We start from the raw sequence: 22,921 nt of genomic DNA, 5'->3' as shown, positions 1-22,921 counted from the left end.
TATTTTTTTTTTTTTTTTTTACCTATAATTAAAAAATATAATTGCATTTCTGGAATAGCATCAAAAGAACAAAAACATTTCCCATTTCCTTTTTCTTCTTAGTTACTGACCTGTCAATGAACCAGGACGCATTGATAAACCACAGTCTCTGAACCATATATGTTTTGTCATACTGTCTTACTTATTCCATACTGGGGATACAGTTTATCTTCTTGGCCATCCAAAAACACTTAGGAACTGATTGCATTCGGCTACAGGAAGCAGCAACATTTTTATTTATAATTCGATTTGCATAAAAATGTAGCTATCATGTTAGCTTGGGGTTTGAAATGCAGAATTCCTGGATCAACTCCTCCGCGCCTTCCAGCTGAGATAAAATAAATGTAATTATTTCTTAGAGCATATGCCAAGATCTCATTTAAAGATTAAGTAGAACACACACAGGCAAATGTTCCAAGGCCCTAAAAACATGCAAATTGTCATCTGTGAGATGTTACCTGGCTCCGACTCGTGCCCTATTTTACCACCAAATTGCAACCTTTGGTTGAATGCCACAGGAATGTCTCATGTGATACATGAGGTAAATCTTTCCAAAAAAGTGGTATTGTACTTTATTCTCCTTTTGTATTCTACCCTTTTTATTGCATATCTGAATGAAGTGTTCATTTATTGTAAAATTCTGGAAATTATAATGAATAATTTGCGCTGAAAGGGACTTGATTATGTATAGTAAATCCCTCACACTCTGTACAGAGCGGAGCCCGACCTCGGGCTCCACTCTGTACATAGGGTGAGGGATTTAGCTTCTTGTGTGGACATCAGTGCTTGATCATCTCGCCCTCTACAACAATACTGAGGATCACCATTTCATTGCAGGTACGTTCTAACAAGTATATCAACACACCATTTACTATACATAATAAAGTCCCTTTCAGCGCAAACTATTCACATCATTTCTAGTGTGTCTTATCAGTAGTACTAAATACAGGGACTAGTACTTATAGTTGTGCAGAAGATAGGGTCTTTCCACTGTCCTTAAAACAGCGCTGGTGGCAATATTATTGTAAAATTCTGATCATCTGAAATTCCAATATAAATAAATACACATTCATATACTTGCCCTACCGGCCCTCTGTAAGGCTGTGTTCGCACACAGTTAACTTTTTTAGTTCATTTTATGACAGTTCACATGTTGTTTAATTTTTTTTAATTTAAGTATATGATTTATTGAAGGTATATCAGGTACAATATTAACAATAAGAAGCGTCAAAATAGTCATCCACCACAACTAACCAAACAAAAAGAAGCAGGCATGGTTCAACAGTCGTATAGAATCATAAGAACATAAACAGATTGTATATCAAAATACAGATGGGGTGCTGAAACATGTGAGAAAACATCATGGGGATCAAAAACATATCAGAAAACAGGAGAAGGGGGAGGAAGGAAGTGAGGGGACAGAAAAAAGAGTGGGAGACTGGAGGAGCAAGGGGTAGGGGGAAATAAGAAAGGGAAAGAGAAGGAAAATAGAAGCAAAGAGAAAGTGCAGATAAAGCACAAGATGAACTCACCACGAAGATCCTCCACGTCTCTCGAGCCACAGGAGAGGATTTAGGGTAGCGAAAAGAGAGAGTTAATACTGAGAGAGCTACTTACCGGTGTGAAGGTAGGTCTTGGAAATGTAAGTCCCTAAGATCAGGAGAAGAGATAAACTGGAGCCATGGGAACCAGATCCTATAATGTTTGTCTACATTTCGTTTAGAGTCGGCTAGGAGTTCTTCCATCTTATGGAGATGAGCTATTTCCTTGAGCCAGGACAAAAGAGTAGGAGGGTGAGTAGATCTCCACAGTCTCAGTATAACCGTTCTGGAAGCCAGAAGAGCAGTGGAGAAGGGAAGAAAGATAGTAAAAGGGGGTTCGGTTCTAATTGCAGGCGAATGTGTGTTATTTGATATGTCACTTCTTGGACCTGAGACCAGAAGGAGGTGAGAGTCGGACAGGTTAGCCAAATATGTTGAATGGAACCACCAGGGGCCCCACATCACCAGCACACATCCGGTAGGGAGGGGTAAAAATGGAGAGCTATTTATAGTTCTTCTCCTGAGCTTTACATGATATAGATGACTTGTGACAAGCAGATAGAGCCATCTGCCATTCCTCTGCCGAGAAGTTACAACCCAGAGCTCTTTCCCAGCCAAGGCGGAAAGGTAGTGGGTGTTCATTAAAGGAGTCTAAAAATGAGCTGTATAGAGAACTAATTGGATGTGATACTGGCGATGTGGAGACACACATGGATTCAAACGGTGTGAGGGGGTGATGTAGCCTAAGGGTGGTCTTAGAGACGTCATAGAACTGACATAGTTGCGCATGCTGAATAACATAGGAGAGTGAATGGATCACGTCAGGGAGGATGTCGTCAAGTGATTTAATTCCTGTTGAGGTCAGAAAAGAGTGGAAGGGTGTCCCCTGGGTCCTAATTCTACCCAAAAAAGAGAATGAGGAGTAAGCTGTGGGAAAAGAGACATTGCCAAAGACAAGAGTCGACGGACCATTGGGTTCTGTGATTGGGAAGTGTCGTAAATAGGAGAATCGGGCAAGAGCAATAGATGCCATTACAGGAGGAAGGGATTCTCTGGTTTATTTGGTGAGTCGAGTGAGGGTATCCATAGAAGAGAACGAGGGTCTATGGTGGAGCTAATATGTTCAAGTTGTACCCACTGTTTAGACTCATACTTGTGAAAGCTATCTAAAACCATAGTTAGTAAAGAAGCTAAGTAATAAGATAGGCAATCCGGTAGTACCAAACCTCCGTCTAGTTTCCATCTAATTAGGACATTTCTGGCTATTCAGGAGTGACCATTAGCCCATACAAATTTTTATAGGAGCACAGAGAGACTTTGGAAAAAGGAGCATGGCAAATGTATCGGGGTACAGGAGAACAGGTAGAGTAAACATTCATTTTGATAATGTTAATCCTCCCAAGCCAGGAGAAGTCTCTGCACTCCCACCGAGCTAAATCGGGTTTGGAGTAATGGAGGGAAGTTAAGTGTATACGTGTCTCGCAACCAAGATGGGACTTGTATGCCTAGGTATTTCAGAGATTTAGAATGGCAGGTAAAAGGAAAATTGGAGGATAAAGTGCGGACCACAAACAAGGGGAGATTAATGTTTAATGCTTCACATTTAGAGGGATTAAGTTTATAATTACTAAAAGATGAAAAACATTGAATGGACGACATAAGGGAGGGTAGGGTCATCAATGGAGCAGAGAGGAATAAAAGCAGGTAATCAGCAAACACTGAGCATTTGTAGTGACCTGATGGAGTATTGAGGCCTCTAATATCTACGTTATTACAGATATATATGAACAAATGCTCCATACAAAGGATGTACAACAGGGGTGGAAACCCCAATCCACCCTGTCAAAAGCTTGCTCGGAGTCTGGTTGCGGAGGGCATGATGTATAACCGAGAATGTCCGTAATGTATTGTCACGAGCTTCCTGTCTGCAGACAAAGCTTACTTGGTAAGGGTGGATCAGGGATTCCATGAGGTCAGACAATTGGTTCGCTATTAATTTGGCAAACAACTTTGCGTTCGAGTTTAACAAGGAAATCAGATGGTAGCTGGAGCAGAGAGTCGGATCATTATTATCTTTGGGGATTACCGTGATGAAGGCTCTTGCGAAGGAGTGTGGTAGGGTGGGAGGAGTCTGAGATACTATTAAATGCAGTAAGGAGATGGGAAGATTGGTCTTTCTACAATGTTTTATAAAATTTGGCGGTATACCTGTCATGCCCCGGACTTTTACCTGCAAGCATAGAAGAGATGGCTAACTTCAATTCTTCAGGTATAAATGGGGCTTCAAGAGTGGAAATATTATCAGCCGAAAGAGTGGTTAGGGCAGTGGATGAGATGTAATCCTGTAAAGAAGGGGGAGGAGAAACTGTAGAGAGTTGGGTGGGAGGGGGCACGTTTTAAAGGGAGAGATAGTAGGGGTGAAAGGCATCTAAAATGTCAGATGTCATATGGGAGAGGGTACCTGAGGGGGAGCGAACAAAAGCTACAATCAGGGAAGATTTTTTATTCCTGAGAGCTCTAGCCAAAATGTGTCCCACTTTGTTGCCATTCATAGAAAGTGTGTCCCGTTAGTTGGTGATAATATTTATATTTGACATTCATAAGGTCTAGTAGGTCATGGCGAACTTGTATGAGATCTCTGAGTGTAGTCTCTTGTTGAGATTGCTTGTGAAGGGATTCTAAGTGTTGCAATTGGGACAAAAGGGAAGCATATTTTGCTGCAGTTTCCTTCTCTAGCCTAGCCCCATGTCTAATCAGTACCCCTCGTAAAACACATTTCAAAGTCTCCCAACGTGGGGTCCGCCTGATGATCGTGTGCAAAGTCAACGATTGTGGACTAAAGCTCTTTTAAATAAAGAGAGTCCTGGAGATGGTTTTCATTAAGTCTCCAGGTGGCATGGGGCTTGGAGAAAGAAGAGAGAGAAAAGGAGAATTTTACTGGCGAGGGGTCTGACAATGTCATGACTCCTATATCAGCTGAAGAGACCAAAGATAATAGATGGTGTGGGCAGAAAATGTAGTCAATTCTAGTGTATACCTGTCAGGGGTTGGTATAAAAATTGTAGTCATGATGGTCCGCATATAATATCCTCCACACGTCACTCAGTTGCATCAGGTGTAGTTTCTTTCGCAAAGAACAGAGCTTACTATAAGAAATATGAGAGTGTCCTGATGATGTATCCTGAAGAGGGCAAAGGGGGACATTGAAGTCACCACTCAGTATAATTTGGGCTTCAGCAAAATAGGCTAGGGCCTCAAGTGTCTGCAAGAGAAACGACACCTGATTATGATTGGGAGCGTATATTGTGGCTATTGTCATATTCTGATCTGCCAGCGTACAGTTGGCGAAGATAAAACAGCCATGAGGATCTGTAACTGAATCTATAACCGTGATGGGGAGCGATCTATGCAATGCTATGGAGACCCCTTTCGTCCTGGCATCAGGATTGGCACTATGGAGCCAGGAGTGATAATGATTATTTAGCACTGGGAGACTTTAATAGACATGCGCAATTTGTTTCGGCACGAATGTCTAATTTACCGAATTTTACAGTTTTTCGGAGATTCGGACCGATCTGAATGCACGAAAACATATTTTGAACATTCCCGAATAGCCACGATAATACGAATAGCAAAATAACGAATGCATTCCCAAACATTCTAAACGACAATTATCCAATTAAGTCTGCGGTTTTATGAATGAAAAAATGTTCCCACGGCAAGTACTATGCATGTCATTGACCTACTAATCCATTTCAGAAAAAAGCGAGCGGAATTTGAAAATGAATTAAAAAGCTTTGCACATGTTTGCCAAAGTGTGCCTCCAGCTGTTGCAAAACTGCAACTCCCAGCATGCCCAGACAGCCTTTTGCTGTTATGGCATGCTGGGTGGGTGTTGTAACTTTGCAACAGCTGGAGGCACCCTGGTAACAGTAACAGTGTTAACGCAAGTGACATGACATGTTATACATAAATCACCCGACAATCAAACACATCAATCATTCATACAGCATTCATTCATTCATTCATTTACTCATTCATTCAACATTACATTATGTATTAATAATAAATCACATAAAATTATATTATCTTACCTGTCTTCCAATGTTCCGATCTCTGCGGCTGTCCTCTTTTCCTGCACACACACGCTCCCGATAAAGTTTTTGCCTGGAATATCCCTTTAAGGGCAATGAAAAAACAAGGGCCTAGTAATTTGGCCCAATGAGATTATGAAGTAGGGCGTTATGAAAGCTGGAACTAATATCCTATTCATACAAACCAGTGAAGACAAAACGGGTATATCAAATAGGACAGCGGTAAAGGAAGGCAAGTAATTCAAAAACATCAACATCAGCAAGTAATATTCATGGAGCTGGGATCAATGATGTCCAGAAGGTCAGGAACAAACAGCACGGACAAAGAAGAGGGTCAGGTTTTGCATTTCTGTCCTTGAGGCAAAGGTGCAGGGGGAGCAGTGTCCATTCTTTGGTGTTTAGCTTGACTGCCTGTAGTACCAGAGAGAGGTTGTGGGTGGTTGCAGGAAGGGAAAGTCCCAACCAGGTAGAGGAATTTGGGGCAACTTGAAAGTAGCCAAAAATGCTGGAAGATCCCTTGGATTACGTAGGGTGGCAATTGTAGTGCCATGTCTGGCTATGAGCAAAAAGGGATAACCCCATCTATAAACTTTGCGAGCATTCTGTAAAGTCTGTAGCAGAGGTTTCAGAGAGGCCAGAAGGCACAGGGTACACAATGAGAGGTTAGGATATAGTTGAATCACCTCACCATTGTAAGTCAAGTGCTTGAGATCTCGTGCTTTGCGCATTACGGCTTCCTTATCAGTATAATGATGGACTCTGCATATTACGTTGCAGGGTTTCTTCGGGTCGGGGTTTTCCGCCTTTAAGGCTCTATGAGCTCTATCAAGTTCAATAGGGGCATCAGCCGGTTTTTCCAGTACTTCGTTAGATCCGTTGCACTACTCCGGAAAGATCTTGTTAAGAAACTGATTCTGGAAGTCCTTTTATGCAGATATTGTTCCGTCGGTTACAGTTGTCAATATCATCCAGGTGATCAATGGTAGATGCTTGAGCGGTTTGTATTATTGTAGTAGCCAAACTGAGTTCCTCCATTTGAGAGGTCATAGTAGAGCGAAAGTGTTCCAGATCATGAACTTTTTGAGTTGGTTGGCTTTGAACTCTGCTTTTACAGGGTCTAAATCTTTTCGCCAAGCAGATTTAAGATTGGTCACTAAAGAGAGCATAGTAGTAGAACATTTTTTTTAATTGGTTTTAAATATCTGTGTATATGTAATACTGTGTTGATGTATTTAACAAAATAAAATAATTTTTTGTATTTTGATTATAATCGGTGGCATGCGCCCTAAATTCTTCAGTGAAACGCTGGTTTAGTGGTTGGTTCACTAAAGAGAGCATGTCTTTATTAGTAGGTAAGATAGCCAGGAGAGCCTGGAGCTCAGGATGGTTTTTTAAAGTGTTGACTGCCATCTCAGGAGAAGGGAGATGAGGATCTACAGGTGGACGAGTATATGCTGGATCGTCTTATAAAGCAGTAGGAGAAGCAAGGGTACGAGGTCGATGACCAGAACTTCGGTCTCCTCTATGTGAATCCTCTCATGAGGAGTGACCAGAGCGAGAGCGGTCTAGCAACTGGCCTCTCTGAAGAATTTTAAAGAGTTTCTTTTTCGTGGTGGGGGGGGCTAGCACACCAGTAAGCAGGGTGAGTGGAGGAGTGAGTGGGTACAATTGAAGTTGGGCACAGCTGTATCCTGCTGAGAAGGAGCAGCAGAAGAGCATTGTAGCACAGAGGCTCCAGAATTATGTGACATAGTGGTCTGGATAAAGTGAGACTCTGTGTGTCTCTTTTTTTAGAGGGAGACTCTTTCTCTCTTGATTTATGACATGCAACCATTTCATCCCTATGAGGTACAGCTGTAGAGTGAGGTTCTGGTGGCTGAGAGACATCTACTGAATGAGGCAGAATATGGAGCACAGTCTGGATGGAAGGCATAAGAGCCTGAGCTTGTGAGGAGACCTGAGGAGAGTTACATAGAGGTTGGTCTGAGGGGATCACGGAGGGAGGGCAGTCCACCATGCTGGAAGCAGCAGCAGCGCTCATCACTGGGAGCGGAAAGAGCTGTGACTGCTTGTGTCTAGAGGAGAGGGTACTTGCCAGTGGCTGTTTGAGGCCTGAAAATATGCCATAATGGCGTGAGATATGGTGAGAGTCACAGCGGAGCTTTGTCCTTCCTTTTGTTACGGTGTCTGACGCCCATAGCAGTCCGATTATGCCCTGTTAGCTAATGGCCCTCCAGGATCTCTAGAGACATGCGGCCATCTTCTAGCGTGCCAAACCACACCCCTCATGTAGTTTAATTTTATGTCTGTAATTATATCAGCCATAGAAATAAGTGCATCACACTTTTTTGGCAGTTTTACATACCCAAAACGTGAAAACTTTGAAACACTTTACATTTTCAAACATAGACCTGATATGCATAAAACGCATGAAAAGAACACCCCAAAAATACACTTGGTCAAACAAAGACATGCAGAAAAATTACTCTAAAAGACAACAAAAATCATATGAGAATTTAGTGTTTATATTGCTTGTAAATTAGGCATATGTTTGAGCCTATACACGATGTGAACATAGTCGAAGACCTGTTGTGGTAGTCGCATTTCGGTGCCAACATCTGCATACTGTTACGTTTGCCCACACATTAACACTGACTTTCAGTCTCACAAAGACACCACACTGTAAGACCAGGCAGTAGGATGTTTTAGACCAATAGTCCCTAGAAATAGGACTTGATCTCCTTAAAGGGAACCTGTTGTCTTTCATGCTGCCTGAACCATAAGTCAGCAGAACAGTCTCCAGTGGCTTTTGCCTGCCTTGCAATTTTGAAGAACAAATCTTCTCCTATACCCAAAGAGTAAGATGTCTATCAATCAAGGCTGGTGAGGCAGAGAAACCACCGGAGAGAAACCAACGGACAGAGTCAGCTCTAGACTTTGTGAGGCCTTAGGGGAAACTTGAACATAAGACCCTCACTGAAACTCATAATTAAATGGGTACTCCGGTGAAACTTTTTTTTTTTTTTTAATGAACTGGTGCCAGAAAGTTAAACAGATTTGTAAATTACTTATTTTATTCTTTTAAAAAATCTTAATCCTTCCAGTACTTATTAGCTGCTGAATACTACAGAGGAAATTATTTTCTTTATGGAACACAGAGCTCTCTGCTGAATCACAAGCACAGTGCTCTCTGCTGACATCTCTGTCCATTTTAAGAACTGTCCAGAGTAGGAGAAAATCCCCATAGCAAACATATACTGCTCAGGACATATGCAGCTCTAGAAGTAATTTACAAATCTGTTTAACTTTCTTGCACCAGTTGATTTAAAAAAAAATTATGTTTTCACCGTAGTACCCCTTTAAGAAAAATATGCAGGCCACGAGATGGCTGCAGCACTGATTACGAGCAGTAACAGGGCACATATAAGATTATAACATAAGTCAGTGCTGAAGCCTGGGTTGGCAACACCAAAGAAAAAGCACAGTATTGTGCACTCTCTTCCTGAACCAGTGAATGTTTGAGATGCATATTCGGTTCAGGTTTACAAATGTAAAATAATACCTCCACAAAAGAATGACATATTACTACTGCAAGGAATAAATATCATACTGTTAGAAAATTCATTATACACCACAATTTGTCACCATTATGGCTCAGTGCAATTAAAAAGGACATGTTCGAAGTGTACCACAGCAAAGTGTTGTTTACCATTTAACAAACATGAGGCCTTAGGCAGCTGCCTAACTTGCCTGATTAGAGCACTGCCTCTGTCATGAGACCGCCCCAATGTCTTGTTGTTCAGGCTGCATGAGAACTTGCTATAATTGATGCTTATGAGGCATGACTTTGTGTGAGATTATTGCTGAGGTTCTGTATATGAAGAAGAGCGCCTTGGTCCCAGTAAGATTGAGTAATGTCATTCTCTTCTATCATTAGATTAGATTTTTGAAAGAAAACTGATAAGTAACAGTCAAGTTCCATAAAAGCCAGCCTTGCAACCTTATCCAAACTATATCTGTTTTGATGACTCACTCTTGCAAATAGGTGCGGTTGCAGTATAGAGGCAAGGAAGCAGTATTTTCCAAATCAAAGTTCAGTGTTTTATTCACACTTGTCACACAGCCAACAGTCTATAAATGCAGAACAAAAGAAAACGTAACAAAAGTCCACCTGTATTCCTTAGGTGTTTGTTCACACCTCAGACCATGCCATGCGGCATCAAGCAAGTCTTTTCAAGGCCTCCAGGCCAGCTGCTCACCAGCTTCCAACCTTGGAGTAAACGTAGGGAAGAACTCCACTCTCAGCTCTCTCTCTGGCACTGTGTGCTGCAACTAGCAAATCCCTTTCAGCTAGTGAAACAGGTTGGCTTTAAGGCCAACAAAAGGCGGCCTGGATTGTGGGGAATGACCCCCACCCTGCACTTGGTCATTCCCAGAAAGAGCTGTCCCAGATTGGCCTTCCAGCTAAACTACGGCCACAGTGTCAGACTGAATGAATATCAGCTCTTACTTCACCAAAGCCAGGAGCCTTGGTGACACATATCTCCCATCCACCACGATGCCTTTCACCTTCTCACACTGTATACTACCCAAGTAACCTAGTTATAGAGAAACTTTTGGTTAATGCCAAGACGATGTACACTACAGTGTTGAGGTTTGCAGTTGGACAGTCAGTTCTTTATAGCTATGTTCTAAAACATTGACTTCTTATAGAATTTTGGAGTATAAAATGACATACAAAATACATACAGTATGTACACCTTTTTATTTCATGTGTGGGATTTGTTCCAGAATTCACATTATTATTTGCTTTTTCTTTCTTTTACAGGAGGAATCTTATGAACACCTGCAAGGTTCTCGTCAACCTTGGACTCTTCCAAGTGACACAGACAGTGAAGGTGTGGAGACAGATAAAGAAAAACGTAAGCCTTCATATATTTGTATGCAGGTATGATAATCCATCTTTCATGTTCAAATTCAAAATCTCAAGGCCCATTCTCTCAGCAATGTCTTCCATTCTCAAAGGCACACTTTCAAGAGAAATTAAGGCATACAACATTAAAGAGGTATTTCAGCAATACTCCTTTTTTTTTCTTTTTTTTATAATAGAGTTGTGGTCTTCTAAAAACAAAACAAAACATACTCATCTGCCCTGATCTCCTACAGCTTCTATTCCGATGATGCCGAATCCCCATTGATGGGGATTCGGCATCATGATGAGCAACGATGAGCAGCAAATACCCTGCGCAGAGGATTTGAAAAAGTCAGTTTGTTAATTTTTATTTTTAAATTACCCCAAATCCATTAAAAAAATAAAAAATGGTATAGCTGGAATACTCTTTTAATCACACAATGGCATGTGATATACTTTTCTAAATCAACTATTTTAACCAGTTATATTGGGACTTTTTTGCACAGATGTTGGACTATCTGGAATTACTGAACATTGGATGTAGGACTAATGGAAATTTACTATAGGTAGGTGTGAGACTAATGGGACTTTAATTCCATGGGGAATAGGAAAGAAATACTTTAGTGTTTCTTCAGCAGTGGAGGCATCAAAATGGGTTATAGAGGGTACTGTATATTACAGGTACAGCAATACAGCAACAAAGATATTTTATTTCTGTTTAGGAAAATATCCACAACAACACTTAGTGCATGCTGGATATGTTTAAAGGGGTTATCCAGAAATAGAAAAACAGAGCTACTTTCTTTTAAAAACTGCTCCCTGTCTGTCTCCAGGTTGGGTGTGGTTCTGCAGCTCAGTTCCATAAAAGTGAATGGAGCCAAGTTGTAAAACCACAAACAACCTGGAGACAAACGTGGAACTGTTTTTGAAAAACATTAGCTGTGTTTTTCTATTCCAGGATAACCCCTTTAAGTCTTTGTCCACACTTGTGTATTCTATTCCCCTTATCAGTTTCTAATAGATTTTTAATCTGAGTTTTAATACTTTAATATGTTCAGTAAATTAAAAAAAAACTGTAGAAATGCCCTTCACTTCATTTACTAGGCCCAAAGAAAAAAGTTACCTGGAGTTACGCTGGACATACAACACTTGTGTATCTCTGGCTCTCTCATAGAGATGCATGCAGGGGGCGTGTTGATCACTGCTTCATGCAGTGATCCAAACAGCTCCGGGCATGGAGTGGTGGCTGCTCCATGCATGAGGAGAGCCAGGGTGCCGGGCAGGAGATGCGGGGGGTCCACTGGAGCACTCAGACACTTATCCCCTATCCTGTGGATATGGGGTAAGTTGTGCTTTACCAGACAACCCCTTTAATACTGCTAAGGGATCTCATCTTCATTCAGTATTCCGACCTCACATCAGCGGTTCTAGAATATAATATGTCTGGACATACAAAGTTTAATGGCGCTGTACTGGCTTCACGTATTGGCACAGATATGAACTATTGGCATGAACCCTTAGTTTTTGTATTTCAGTATAAGTGATCAGGAAATTTCTTAGCATTATACACACTGTAGAAAGTCTTAGACATTTGGTAAATATTTCTGATCATCTTTTGTACTGAAGTATTAGAGGGAAGCATAATTCAGTACTGGTGCAGGTGGCATGTAAATACAGGAATTACAACAAATCAAGTATAATTATTTAGTAATAGGATCCACCTGGAATTAGAATGTGTGTATTGTAGTCAGAGCAATAGTTCAAAGATGCCAGGCCAGCGTCTATCCAGTCAGCTTTTGTCATGCTTATGTAACAGCTCTCTGATAAATATGTCACCTGGCATAAATTATCGTCTTGTACTTGGAGTTACCATACAACACTCTTTTTGTGATCATCTATTCTGGGAGCCAGGCATTTATAATTTATGAACTTGGAACAAAAATAATGAAAAAAATAAACATTATCCACCACCTGCCATAGATTTGTAGAAATAGGACGAACTTCATCTTTTTGCTATTCAATAACAGTGAAATCTAAACCTGCAGCTGGAAAAAATGCCATCATCCATTAAAGGGTATAAAATCCCTGCAAAAATGATAAATTCACCAAACTTTGTAGCACACTTTTTATTTTTTACTTTGTAATAAACACACCAATATGAAACAAAACAGTGTTTGTGTAATAGCTATAAATGTCTCATGCTAATGAAAGTAAATCATTTTAAAGGGGTACTCCGCTGCTCAGCGTTTGTCACGCCCCCTCTCATAGACTTGCAGTGAGGGCGTGGGGCATGACGTTATGAGGAGGCGGGGCTATGACAAGTTCCTGGCGCCGGCTCCAGCATTCGAAGCGCTGAGCAGCGGAGTACCCATTTAGAGAAAAAACATAGAATTTCTAAATATTGAAGATCAAAATACAGAATCAACTTGTGATTTGACTTTCTAAAAAATCATAGGCATAAGTCTGAAAATACAAATTAGTTTAAAGTTGTAAGAGAAAGTGCTAACAGGCCTTACAGAGCTGTGAGACTTAATAGAAGAAGACATAGGCCGACATTTATCATTGTCTTTAGACAGTTTTTTGTGTCTAGAAAAAGGCGCAAAAAAGACCCAAGCAGGGTTTATTTGCGCCTTTTGGTTTACACATTTGGTTTACACATCACAGGGTTCCCAGCAGCCAAACCCCCCACGATCAGACATCATATCCTCTATCCTTTTGGATAGGGGATAAGATGTGTAAGAGTGGAGTGCCCCTTTAAATTCAAGGACTAAGGGTTTATGACCTCCAGAAATCAGCTGAACAAAATGGGATTTACATACAACCAATGTGTGGTGGCCAAGGAGATGATGAAACAGACTTTATCCCTAATCTCATGCACCCCTCAAACTGACTATATCATTAGAACATGATGAAAAGTTTATGTCAACTATATTTAAAAAAATATTTTGGTTATGTTTTTCACATTTTCCATTTTGCTATCTATATTTTAAGATAATTTAGCAGTTTCCATTCTTGCCACTAGGGCTAAAACTAAGCCAAGGGTTTTCTGTAAAGATCATTTCCCAGCAGTGCCATCCTTATCATGACAGTTAGGAAACCAATTATTTGATTTTACCATATGTAACGCTTGTTAATGTGTTATATATGGTAAAATCTGTATCCTCGTCATCCCCGGGGGACATTGTTGCCCCCAGGGATGGTGAAGAATTTTACACTTGTATGTAGGGATGAGCGAATCAAATCTGACAAATCTGAATCCATTACGAATTTCAGGAAAAATTTGATTTACAATGAATGCGAATATCGCTGCGATACTATCACGCAGTAAACTCCATTTACTGTGGTCCAGGCTCCAGGGCATCTAAAATGGTGGATCCACATGTGAGAACATGGGTGCAAGGAATCCTGGGAAGGCGGCAACAAGGGTAGGCGGGATGAACCTGAATCACATGCAGCATGCAGCCTATCAGCAGACAGCCACCCCTGGGATGTCACAGCCCTATATAATCGGCAGCCATATAGTGGCCAGCCACTTCAGCCTTTCACTGCAGAGAGATAGATAGGGACAGACAGTGCTGTGTGTTGCACAGAAAAGCTTTTTTCCAGCAGTGATTCACCTCCTAGTCAAGTCAGCGTTCTGTTGCACAGAGTGGGACAGAGAGCAGTGTGTTTTTCACAGAAAAGTATTCTTACTGTAGCGATTCACCTCCCAGTCACTGTCTACAGTGTTCTATTACAGAGAGGGACAGAGAACAGTGTGTTGCACAGAAGAGCAGCAGTGATTCAGCTCAAGCACAAATCCTGCCTAGAAGCAATGATAGGGAAAGGAGTGAGATTGAGAGAGTGCAATACAATTTTGAATGTTGACTGTGTGCTGCAGTACTGGTGTGTACTGCTGGTGTTGTGCACAAATACTGTTTTAAGCATACTGTAGCGCATTTTTCTCCCGTCATAAGTGATTACCACATACGTACATCTAAGTGGTGTACTATTTTGTTCCTGTTAAAGTCTTAAGGGCCTAGATACTGTGAAAGGCCAGGCAAAAGTATTTACCGGCTGGTGTTATACACAAATACTTTTTTAAGCGTAGTGGAGTGTATTGTACTCCCCTCATATACACACTAAGTATGTCAGGCAGAGAAGTGCCAGGACATGCACAGAGGAGTGGCGGAGGCCTTAATTCATCAGGTAGAGTTTGTAGCAGACTAGCGGCGAGTGGCAGCAGGAGTCGCAGCGAGAGGCCTGAGCTCCCGGTATCAGTTAGCGGGTGTGTCTCAACCAGCAACCCATCTGCTGTCATCGATTAGTGAACACTGTCACCCACTTCATCACAAGAGACATCTGACACCCCATGTCAACAGTCAGTGGGTTTCTCAGACACAACCCTCAGTTGGAATGGCCCAGGAGAAGTCCCTGTCCTCCCATGGCCTCTGTCCTATGCTGTTCCCACCCTCACAGAAGTATCTTATACTGAGGGTTCAGCTCCACTATTCAGTGGGGACGATCTAGAGGACAGTAAGCAGCTACTGCCCAGCCAAAAATTGGAGTAGACATCCGCCGCTTCCTAGGCAGGCCAATAGTGATGAAGAGAGTGGCATGGGAGGTGGTGTTGCGAGCATTCAGGCTCCTGAAGCAGAAACTGTTGAGGAACCTGAGGAGGACATCAGTGACGTGCAGACACAACTCGATGATGATGATGAAGCCAAGCGCAATTGGGAGCCGGGTGCAGAAGGGGCTTCATCATAATCAGGATAAAAGGGTTGCAGGTTGCCCGTGAGGCAGCAGCTGAGCCAGCAAGGTGGTAGCATGGTTGGCAGTCAGCATGGTGGCAGAAGTGTAAAGTCTGGAGCCAAACGTGCCCGGGCTAGACCACCTGCTTAATGGAAGACTACCTTCCAGGGAGGTAGTGGAACAGGGGTTCCTGGAGTCGGCGGCAGTAGCAGTCAATCAATGCGGACTGTTGCAGTTTTTCATCAAGCATCCGGAGGAGGTTAAGATGCACATGCAAGATGTGTCGGCAGAAGGTGAAGTGTGGCCCTGCGTCAACATATGCAGCGTAACCATGAAGCGGCCTGGGAGAACCATGGCTCCGATGTAGTGGTCCAGCCTGCTGCATCACCCAGTGGCATGCCACTCCCTGTTTCAGTCAGCCAAGGCTCCACCTCCACAACCTAAGGGAGCAGTGTGTCATACCCATCTTCTGTCGCTCCAGATGCTCCTGCTCCTCCTACTTAGTCAGTCATTCCACCAGCAATCCATCTGCGAAGCCATGTCCAAGAGACAACAGTATGCGCCCACTCATCCAACGGCGCAGAAGCTGAATGTGCTCCTGTCCAAGTTGCTGATGCTGCAGTTCCTTCCTTTTCAAGTGGTGGACTCTGCACCTTTCAGAGAACTGATCGCTTGGGCTGAGGTGGAGAGTGCCAAGCCGTCATTTCTTTGCAAAGAAGGCAGTACCAGCCTTGCACAATTTTGTGTAACAGAAGGTGGGCCAGTCCTTGAGCCTGTCAGTGTGTACCAAAGTGCATGACAGCACCGACGTGTGGAGCTGTAACTACTGCGAGGGACAATATATGTCCTTTACAGCCCACAGGAGGAGGAAGAGTGGGAGGGGCCCAGTGGAGCACAATTTAGGTTTCGCGAGTTGAGCGGTTTTTCTAGTCATCTGACAGGAGAGGAGGAGCAGGAGCAGCTATAGAAGCTAGAGGGTTTTGAGGAAGGAGAGACAGAGAACCCAGACACACTGTGGCAATATGCAGTTGAGATGGAGGCAGGAAGTCCCTCCGAATCACTTGCATAAATGGCACGATGCATGCTCACTTGCTTGCGTAGTGACCGCCGAATTGTCACCATTCGGCAGCGGGATGACTACTAGCTCTCCACCTTATTGGACCCTCACTACCGGCACAAAATGGAGGCCTTTTTTACACCCCCCGAGAGGGAGGACAAACTGACCTACTACAGGGACATCCTACGTAGTCAGTTGGCCGATGCCTATCTGCGCCATTGTCCATCCTCTCGCAAGTCTGACTCAGGGGGGCCCTCTGCACTCACCTTCCACTGCCATGGCTGCTAGGGAGGGTTGGGGTGGCAGGAGCAGTACCAGCTCCATCAGCAGCAGCCTGAGTCTACAGTCGCTGATGAGTAGCTTTCTTCACCTGCATAGTGAAGCAACTCATCAGCAGCAGGTAGACCTGGAGCAGAACCTGAACCAGCAGGTGATGGCACACCTTGACATGACCATGCCAACACACCTTGAAGATCCGCTGGACTTCTGGCCAGCCAAACTTGATTTGTGGCCGGAACTAGCAGAGTTTACCCTGGAAAAGCTGTCTTGCCCAGCCAGTAGTGTGCCATCAGAGCAGGTGTTTAGTGCGGCGGGGGACATAGTAACCCCAAGAAGAACTCGTCAGTCCACAAAAAAATTGGAGAGACTGACCTTTGTGAAGATCAATCAGGCATGGATCAGCCAGGATTTCCACCCACCAATGCCTGATGCATTAGAGTAGATTGACCATAGTGCCACACCAACATTTCACAAATATGGATAGTGCAAAACATGTTTAAGGTGCTGCTCCCCAGTTAGGCATTCCTCGCCAGCAGACCACAAGTAAGTATTGAGGATATGCATTAGCTAAAACTTAACTTTTCTTAGGATAAAATATACGTACTCAAAATGTTTTTTGAAATCAAACAAAAGGAAAGGTGTGCAAAAAACACCATGTGCCACCTACACCAGCAAGTATTGATGTAATGCAAACACCTCTAAAAGGTGGAAGTCAACAACGTATGATCCATTGTAACCGGTGGGGGTAAAAACTTCCTATTATAAGGCCCTACTCTTGCATTATTAATTCCCTACTTTGCAAGTGTTACTCGCCCCTAAAAGGGTGGCCCACACAGGAACCTCTCCCTATTTCTCCCTACAAACACTGCCATTTCCCATGGTTTTTAGGTGGAAATAGAAAGAGTTTCCTGTGTGGGGCGGCCCTTTTTAGGGTGACTAACACTTGCCAAGAATGGAATTAATAGGGTGAGAGTAGGGCCTTATAAGGGAAGTTTTTACCCCCACCTGCTACAATGGACAATACGTTGTTCCCTTCCGCCTTTTCAAGGAAAGTGTTACTCGTCTTAAAAAGGGCAGCCCCACACAGGAACCAATCCCTATTTCCACCTAAAAACCCTGGGAAATGGCAGTGTTTGTAGGTGGAAATAGGTAAAGGTTCCTGTGTGGGGCCGCTCTTTTTAGGGTGAGTAACACTTGCCAAGAAGGGAATTAATACTACGAAAGTAAGGCCATAGAGGGAAGTGTTTACCCCGACCCATTACAGTGGACCATACGTTATTCCCTTCCACCTTTTAGAGGTCTTTGCATCACATCAATACTTGGTGGTGTAGGTAGCACATGGCGTTTTTAGCACACCTTTCCTTTGGTTTAATAAAAAAAAAAAAAAAATGGGGGCCATATATTTTATCCTAAGCATATTATCATTATTATTAAGTTAAGTTTTACGAAATGCATATCCTTACTTGTTCACACGAACTCTTTTACAAAAGAGACCGTTTTGTTCTGCCTACCTGCCTCAGCTACTATTCTGATCCTGTCACCCGCCTGATGCCACACATCTGATGCCAAGTTTTCCTTTTTTCACCCACCTTCATCACTCGGTACTGGTTTTGCCACCCACCGCACCAGTCTGTCAGCAGGTCACTTTCAGGACTCCTGATGCTGCCACCTCCAGGCTGTCTCATTCTGCCATCATATGTTCTCCTCATGCTGCCGCCACCTCTATTCTGTGTCATTCAGCCAATATATGTTCTCTTCAAGCTGCCACCACCTCCACGCTGTATGATTGAGCCGTTATATGGTCTCCTCATGCTGCTGCCAACTCCACGCTTTCATTCAGCCACAATATGTTCTCCTCATGCTTCTGCCAACTCCAGGCTGTGTCATTCAGCGCTATATGTTCTCTTCATGCAACCGCCAAATCCAGGCTGTGTCATTCAGCCACTATATGTTCTCCTCATGCTGCCGCAAACTCCACACTGTGTCATTCAGCCACTATATGTTCTCCTCATGCTGCCAACACCTCCATACTGTGTCATTCAGCCACTGTATGTTCTCCTCATGCTGCCGCCACCTCCATTCTGTGTAATTCAGCCACTATATGTTCTTCTCATGCTTCCGCCACCTCCACGCTGTGTCGTTCATCAACTATATGTTCTCCGCATGCTGCCGCCACCTCCACGCTGTGTCATTCAGCCACTATATGTTCTCTTCAAGCTGCCGCCACCTTCACGCTGTGTTATTCAGCCACTATATGGTCTCCTCATGCTACCTCCAAATCCAGGCTGTGTCATTCAGCCACTATATGTTCTACTTATACTGCCGCCAACTCCAGGCTGTGTCATTCAGCCACTATGTGGTCTCTTCATGCTACCACCAACTCCATGCTGTGTCATTCAGCCACTATATGTTCTCCTCATGCTGCCGCCACCTCCACGCTGTGTCATTCAGCCACTATGTGTTCTCCTCATGCTGCCTCCACCTTCACACTGTGTCATTCAGCCACTAGATGGTCTCCTCATGCTGCCGCCAAATCCAGGCTGTGTCATTCAGCCACTATATGTTCTCCTCATGCTGCTGCAAAATCCAGGCTGTGTCATTCAGTCACTATGTGGTCTCCTCATTCTGCCGCCAATTCCAGGCTGTGTCATTCAGCCACTATATGTTCTCCTCATTCTGCCGCCACCTCCATGCTGTGTCATTCAGCCACTATATGTTCTCCTCATGCTGCCGCCACCTCCACGCTGTGTCATTCAGCCACTATGTGTTCTCCTCATGCTGCCTCCACCTTCACACTGTGTCATTCAGCCACTAGATGGTCTCCTCATGCTGCCGCCAAATCCAGGCTGTGTCATTCAGCCACTATATGTTCTCCTCATGCTGCTGCAAAATCCAGGCTGTGTCATTCAGTCACTATGTGGTCTCCTCATTCTGCCGCCAATTCCAGGCTGTGTCATTCAGCCACTATATGTTCTCCTCATTCTGCCGCCACCTCCATGCTGTGTCATTCAGCCACTATATGTTCACCTCAAGCTGCCGTCAATTCCAGGCTGTGTCATTCAGCCACTATATGGTCTCCTCATACTAATGCCACCTCCAGGCTCTGTCATTGTGCTGTTATGTGACATGTGACTCCTTGTTAGATTTGGTCTTTTTTAGCCACACTATTTATTCAAAGTAAACTCCGGGGCCCGGGACATTAAACTTGGGAGTGAAATATTAAATTTAAATGTTAAAATCTTAAATTTAAATTTCCAAAAAATAGATGTAATCTTTTCAAGACTGAGGCCCTATGGTCATCGACATCATATATTACCACAAGAATCCAATGAAACAGGTTTGAGCGATAACAATGAACCATAACTGATTAAATGAAACATTTGCAGTTCCACAAAGAGTAAGACAGTCAAGGGGGGGGGCAGTGGTGCTGAGAGGCACAGGCTGGAACAGGTGGTAGCTCACCTCGCAGCTGACCACCAGCTCAATGCTCATTAAAATAAAAATTACATAAAAAATCTATTTATTCTCTTCAATTTTGACGCCATATGGTCTTGTTGCTGCCACATCCAGATTCTAATAGGGATGCCTGTAATCAGCATGCCATACTGAATAACAATATTATTTCACTAACACAGCACACTCCCTATGCATGATAGGACAAGGCAAAGTGTTCCACACCCGTATTGAGGCTCTCTGTAGGCCATATATAGCTGTTTTTAATAGCGATTCGGAACAAGACAAATTTTTTGAGAAAATTCTGCGAATCGTCCAAATCAAATTTTTCTAAAAATGTGTTCATCTCTACCCATATGCATGCTTAGACATTAAGAAATGGAATAAGGAAAGAATATACAGTGTGGGTGCGGAATACACAGTAAGATGAGTAATTGAATTTTTGTGCTGAATGAGGGAATTAGTAATGGAAATCACACATCACCAAGATGTCAGTAAATGGTAAGGTGATAATTATAGGAGACTCCAGCATTCCTGATGTGGATAAGTACGTCAACCACTAAGACTCATTGTGAAATTTTTTAATAGGTTTTCACTCATTGATAATCTGTGCAGAGTAATCCCATAGATGGATAGATCATATCATATTTTTGTGTAAGAGGCTCCTAGGCTAACTGATCAGACAGTGGGTTATTTGCCGACAACAGTTTAGCTTAATAACAACACAATCTAAGAGAATGCAATTGATATGTCAGCTCTTCAAGTCACTTCTTTGGCATTTAAGGCATGATAATGTCTCATTATGACATTGGGAAATAAATCCACAAGACAGTTCCACTTTGCCCTGAGACCAATGTTATGGTTCAGAGAGCCGCTTAGAATATCAGATACTTTAGATAAGTCTTCACTTACAAAGTAAAGTAGAATAGGTGAGGATCTAATGCTATGCAGATAGTGACTGCGTCCGGCTCATCTAATGCTATGCAGATAGTGACTCCGGCCGGCTCATTTTTGTACTCTATCTGGTTTTGTTGCTGGACTTTCAGTCTGGCAATAAAACTGATACAGTTCAAAAATGAGCCAGCTGTAGTCACTTTCTGACATCTTCCAGCTTATTCAATAGAAGGGGACGCAACGCAGGTCCGGTGGGGATACGGCAGTGGCTGGTTTTTAAATTCTCCTGCCAGCTGCTGTATTGCTAAAACGTAGTGTGAATGCACCCTCACATAGAACATCTGTTTAAATGCCGCTGTTAGTTTTGGCAGGGGCATCTAAATGGTTAATAGCCAGCAAAAAAGATCACTTTGTGGCAGCCCTTGTTGGGCAGGACAAACTAATTAACCAAATAAGTATTATACATTTTGTCAACTAGTTGTTTTAACCCTAATAGGGAGGAAAATCTACTTATTTTCCTAAAACAAAAAGATAGAGCATTTTCAACTTCAACATATGTGATCCTTCTCTCCCCTTACATCTGGATTCTCCATACACATTAGGGGTCTGTTCACACGTACAGTATCCTGCGCAGATTTGATGTGCAGGATTTTATGCTGCAGATTTCAATGTAAACTAAATGATTGAATAAAGCTTCAAATCCTGCGCATCAGATAGGCGCAGGACACTGTACATGTGAATAGTCCCTAGATGGCCTTGGCTAAGCCTTACAAAATCAGAAGGTCCAGCTGACTTTAATCTAATTTGTATGGCCAGCTTCAGTTACTATAAAGTGACATAATGAGATGTGCCCACTGTTACCTTTCCTTGAATTTAGTTAAGGATTCTAATTTCTCATGATACAAATAAAATACAATCTTACTACCTTCTAGAAAGACACATATAGCATGAAATAAATCCTCACAGAATATCACAAAAATGTCACTAAAATCCTGTGTTCACTATACTCATTTCATGACATACATGTTGGGATATGTTGAGCCATTATGAAAAGTACATATCTGTAAGATACAATATTTCAGCCCTATTGTTCCATTGTTGGGAATGACATTTTCCTGTGCATTCAGATTATCTCAAATAATTCAACAGCACTTATAGTGCATGGAAACTTTAAAATGCTTCCACTTTTGTTAATTTACCTTATCACAGTAAAAGGTTAAAGGGATACTCCGCCCCTAGACATGTTATCCCCTATCCAAAGGATAGGGGATAACATGTCTGATCACGGGAAACTGCTGGGACCCCCCGCGATCTCCGTGCCGGCGATGCAGCGTTACAGTCACGGAAGCCTGGTGCTTTCTTGATGTCACACCATGCCCCCTCTATTCATGTCTATGGGAGGGGGTGTGACAGCTAGTACACAGTCATCACGCCTCCTCACATAGACATGAATGGAGAGGGTGTGGCAGCTGTGATCGCCAGTCATCTGGCACGGAGCGGAGTTCACTCCGTGCATCAGATGACTTGGGTGCCGGGGTGGATATCACAGGGGGTCCCCAGCATCCAGACCCCCAGCATAACATGTCTAGCGGTGGAGTACCCCTTTAAGGATATAGACACCAGCACTAGTTTACTAAATGTAGAGAAATAAATAAACACAAATAAAACAGACTTTAAAGTAGTTATCCAGAATTAGAAAAACATATCTGCTTTCTTCCAAAAACAGCGCTACAGCTGTCCTCAAGTTGTTTGTGGTATTAAAACATCGCTCTATTCACTTAAAGAGAACTAAGCTGCAATACCACGCACAAACTAGGGACAAGAGTGGTGCTGTTTCTAGAAGAATACAGAAGCTGTTTATTTCTAATCATGGAAACCCCTTTAACACTTAGTTAAAAGTTGAACATTTAACTACATATTT

The 22,921-nt window shown here is 42.8% G+C and overlaps 1 protein-coding gene across 3 annotated transcripts in view; it reads left to right on the top strand.

Moving 5' to 3' along the window:
* The window catches only part of C5H8orf34 (chromosome 5 C8orf34 homolog), a 355,582-nt gene that overhangs the window by 311,533 nt on the left and 21,128 nt on the right, over positions 1 to 22,921 (top strand). For 2 of the 3 annotated variants that reach the window (XM_056522121.1, XM_056522120.1), the window contains exons 13-14: positions 10,503 to 10,596; positions 11,093 to 11,152. In XM_056522121.1, the coding sequence (XP_056378096.1) occupies positions 10,503 to 10,596; positions 11,093 to 11,130 (132 nt within the window). In that variant the 3' untranslated portion in view covers positions 11,131 to 11,152. The remainder of the gene's footprint in view (positions 1 to 10,502; positions 10,597 to 11,092; positions 11,153 to 22,921) is intronic. The other variant, XM_056522122.1, reaches the window with a different exon arrangement.

The sequence above is a fragment of the Hyla sarda genome, chromosome 5, assembly GCF_029499605.1.
Source record: "Hyla sarda isolate aHylSar1 chromosome 5, aHylSar1.hap1, whole genome shotgun sequence".
NCBI classification, from domain to species: domain Eukaryota; kingdom Metazoa; phylum Chordata; class Amphibia; order Anura; family Hylidae; genus Hyla; species Hyla sarda.
The sequence above is the reverse complement of the archived record's forward strand: the minus strand, read 5'-3'. Positions and strand labels throughout refer to the sequence as shown.